This window comes from Orycteropus afer, unplaced genomic scaffold (assembly GCF_000298275.1).
Source record: "Orycteropus afer afer isolate SDZICR_OR568_19922 unplaced genomic scaffold, OryAfe1.0 scaffold00739, whole genome shotgun sequence".
Lineage (NCBI taxonomy): Eukaryota > Metazoa > Chordata > Mammalia > Tubulidentata > Orycteropodidae > Orycteropus > Orycteropus afer.
This window is the reverse complement of record NW_006922326.1, coordinates 335,084-337,830: the sequence shown is the minus strand read 5'-3', so window position 1 is coordinate 337,830 and position 2,747 is coordinate 335,084. Positions and strand designations below refer to the sequence as shown.

General features: G+C 35.4%; 1 protein-coding gene across 1 annotated transcript in view; it reads left to right on the top strand.

Moving 5' to 3' along the window:
* ACOT9 (acyl-CoA thioesterase 9) overlaps positions 1-2,747 on the top strand; it is a 40,956-nt gene that overhangs the window by 11,051 nt on the left and 27,158 nt on the right. Inside the window, exon 3 of the mRNA XM_007957369.2 lies at positions 972-1,017. Within this exon, the coding sequence (XP_007955560.1) occupies positions 972-1,017 (46 nt within the window). The remainder of the gene's footprint in view (positions 1-971; positions 1,018-2,747) is intronic.

Below are 2,747 nucleotides of genomic sequence, written 5' to 3'. Positions count from 1 at the left end.
TTTGAAATGTTGGGAAAAAATACGTGATGAACTCAGTATGTTATTTGAAATGCTATAGATTTATTTTTTCAGTTGTATTAATACTGGTTATCTAATTTTGTTTTCCCTTCATCCATATAGCATGTTCACCTATACATGTCAATGAAGGTTTGTGGTAATTAGTATCGACTTTTTTTGAGTGCTTATGTTTTTTTAGCACTTAATTCACTCTTGCGCTTTTGGGTTTGGGCATTAACTAAAATTAAATTGCATACTTTGCCTTATATTGCTTTAATTCCTTTGCTCGTTTTTTTGGCTTAAACTTTTCTAACAATTGTTGTTGTTGTAATGTGCCGTCGAGTCGGACCCGGCTCATAGCGACCCCTCCTTGGGTTTCCGAGGCAGTATCACTGCGGAAGTAGATTGCCTCATCTTCCTTCCAAGGAGTGGCTGGTGGGTTTGAACTACCAGCCTTCTGGTTAGCAGTCAAGTGCCTTAGGCACTATGCTACCAGAGCTCCCTTCTAACAATTAGGATAGTAAAAATATAGGAGAAATAAATTATAATGAGGCTCAGATTTGGATATTTGGTGGCCAAGTATTAGTTCCTGAACTAAGTAATTGACCCCACATGCCTATAAGAAGATAGGTTTAGATCTGTTCATAGTATTTCCATCATAAAGAAACTCACCTACTGATACTGGTACAGCCCCATTGGATGAGTAATTGAAGTTAACACTTTTTCATTGGTTTATGTGATTGGCATAAGGACATTTTTTTTTCCACTGCATGATAGTTCAGTAATTGTTTCAGGTTTTAGGGAACAGAAGCCTGATCTCTTTTCTGAGCTTTTTGTTGTGGCATTAAATGGAAATGCATGGCATTAAATGGAAATCCATGGGTGCTTGAATCACTTTTATAGTTCTTAAGCTCATTGCCATAATCAACTTCTTATACTTGTTTCATGGAGCGACCTCTTTATTTTTGTTTCAGTTCGAGATAAGTTGCGGGAGATAGTAGGAGCTTCTACAAACTGGAGGTATGCAGTCTTGTGTTCATTTATTCTTTCATTCCCCAAGTGTTGTGCTAGGCTCACTTGATGGTCTTCTTGTAGATATGGTGTGCCCTGTGCTTGGAGATAGGCTGAAAGGTTTTTTTTTTTTTTTTTTAAATTTTGGGAGAAGATCAACATGTTTTTCATAGTGCATTCAAATATATTACCTTATTAATTCTTGTAACAAAACTTGTGAAGTATTTATGGCATATATTCCTATCATTTTTTAATGCCTGATGAAACTGAGTCTTGGAGAAATTGAATGGTTAAGTTATCAGAGTTTTCCTGTTATGTCATGCAACCTGACACCTTTACTGCTTCTTACTGGTTTACAGTTAACCAGATCTGCCATACTTGGAAGACCTGGTCAATCCTTCCCTGTCAGTATTTCCCTGCTGTAAAATAGGAAAATACCTTTCTTGGTACACAGAATTTTGAGGCTAAAATGTGATAAAAATAAAAATGGCATTAGTGATTGCTAGATAGAACGATCTATTATTGGTTGTCTAATCACTTTCTTTTTAACTCTTTTGTGAAAAATTGCAAATACAATGATAAACAGAAAAAATGAACACCTGTGTACCCACTAACTGGATTTAATAATTCTTGATATTTTGCCAGATTTGTTTTATATATGTATATATTTTGGCTAGACCATTTCTAAGTAAATTATAAATATTATAACATTTTAGCATGCATCTCCAGTAAGTAAAGATATTCACCTACATAGCAAAATCATCAGTTATACATGTCCAACAAATGAGACACTCTCTTACATAGAAAAATTGACGGTAATTCCTTAATCATCTACTACCCAGTCCATATTCAGATTTCTTCAACTATTCCTACAATGTTGTTTTTTAAAACATCAAGATCCAATAAAGGATTATATGTTGAATTTGGTGTTTATGACTTTTTAGTCCCTAATCTAGTTGCTTCTCACCCTCTTTTCCTCCCATGAGCTTGACTTTAAAGAGGTCTTGTAGAATGTTCCACATTCTGGATTTATTTGGTGCCATTTAACTTGTTTCTCTTTTTTTTTGTAGACTGGAAATTACCTAAAACCTTAATTGGATTCATACTAAACATTCCTGATAATAATACTTTATAAATGAGGCTGAGAAAAACCTCTTAATTAATGACATTATCAACATTTTAGTTCTTTATCCACTTGTCTCTTTTCTCTTCCACTTTAATTTTCTCTTCTTTTTCTTCCCTGTTTCCTTTTTATGTTCCCTTCCTCTTTACCTTTTGCTCTGCCCTCCATACTTCTTTTGGATATACTCCATTTTTCTTCCTCTGTCTCTCTGTCCTGGAATTGGAGGGGAGGGGGAGAGAATGAAGGGGAAGGGGAGACAGGGAGAGTGAGAGAGAATGAATTGGGGTAGAGAGAAAATGAGAATTGTTAAGGCAAGAGATGGGAATATGGAATACAGTGGCCATGTCATTCTTTAGTCCATATATATGCACTATTGTATCCATCTTTGTGTTTTTAATTTGATATCAAGTATTCTATTTAAAGGAGACTTGGCATAATAGTTAAGCACTTAGCTGCTAACCAGAAGGTCAGTGGTTCAAACCTGCCAGCAGCTCTGCAGGAGAAAAGACTTGATGATTTGCTTCTGTAGAGATTACAGCTTTGAATACCTGATAGGACAGTTCTACTCTGTCCTATGAAGTCTTTGTGAGTCAGAATTGACTCAACAGCACATAAC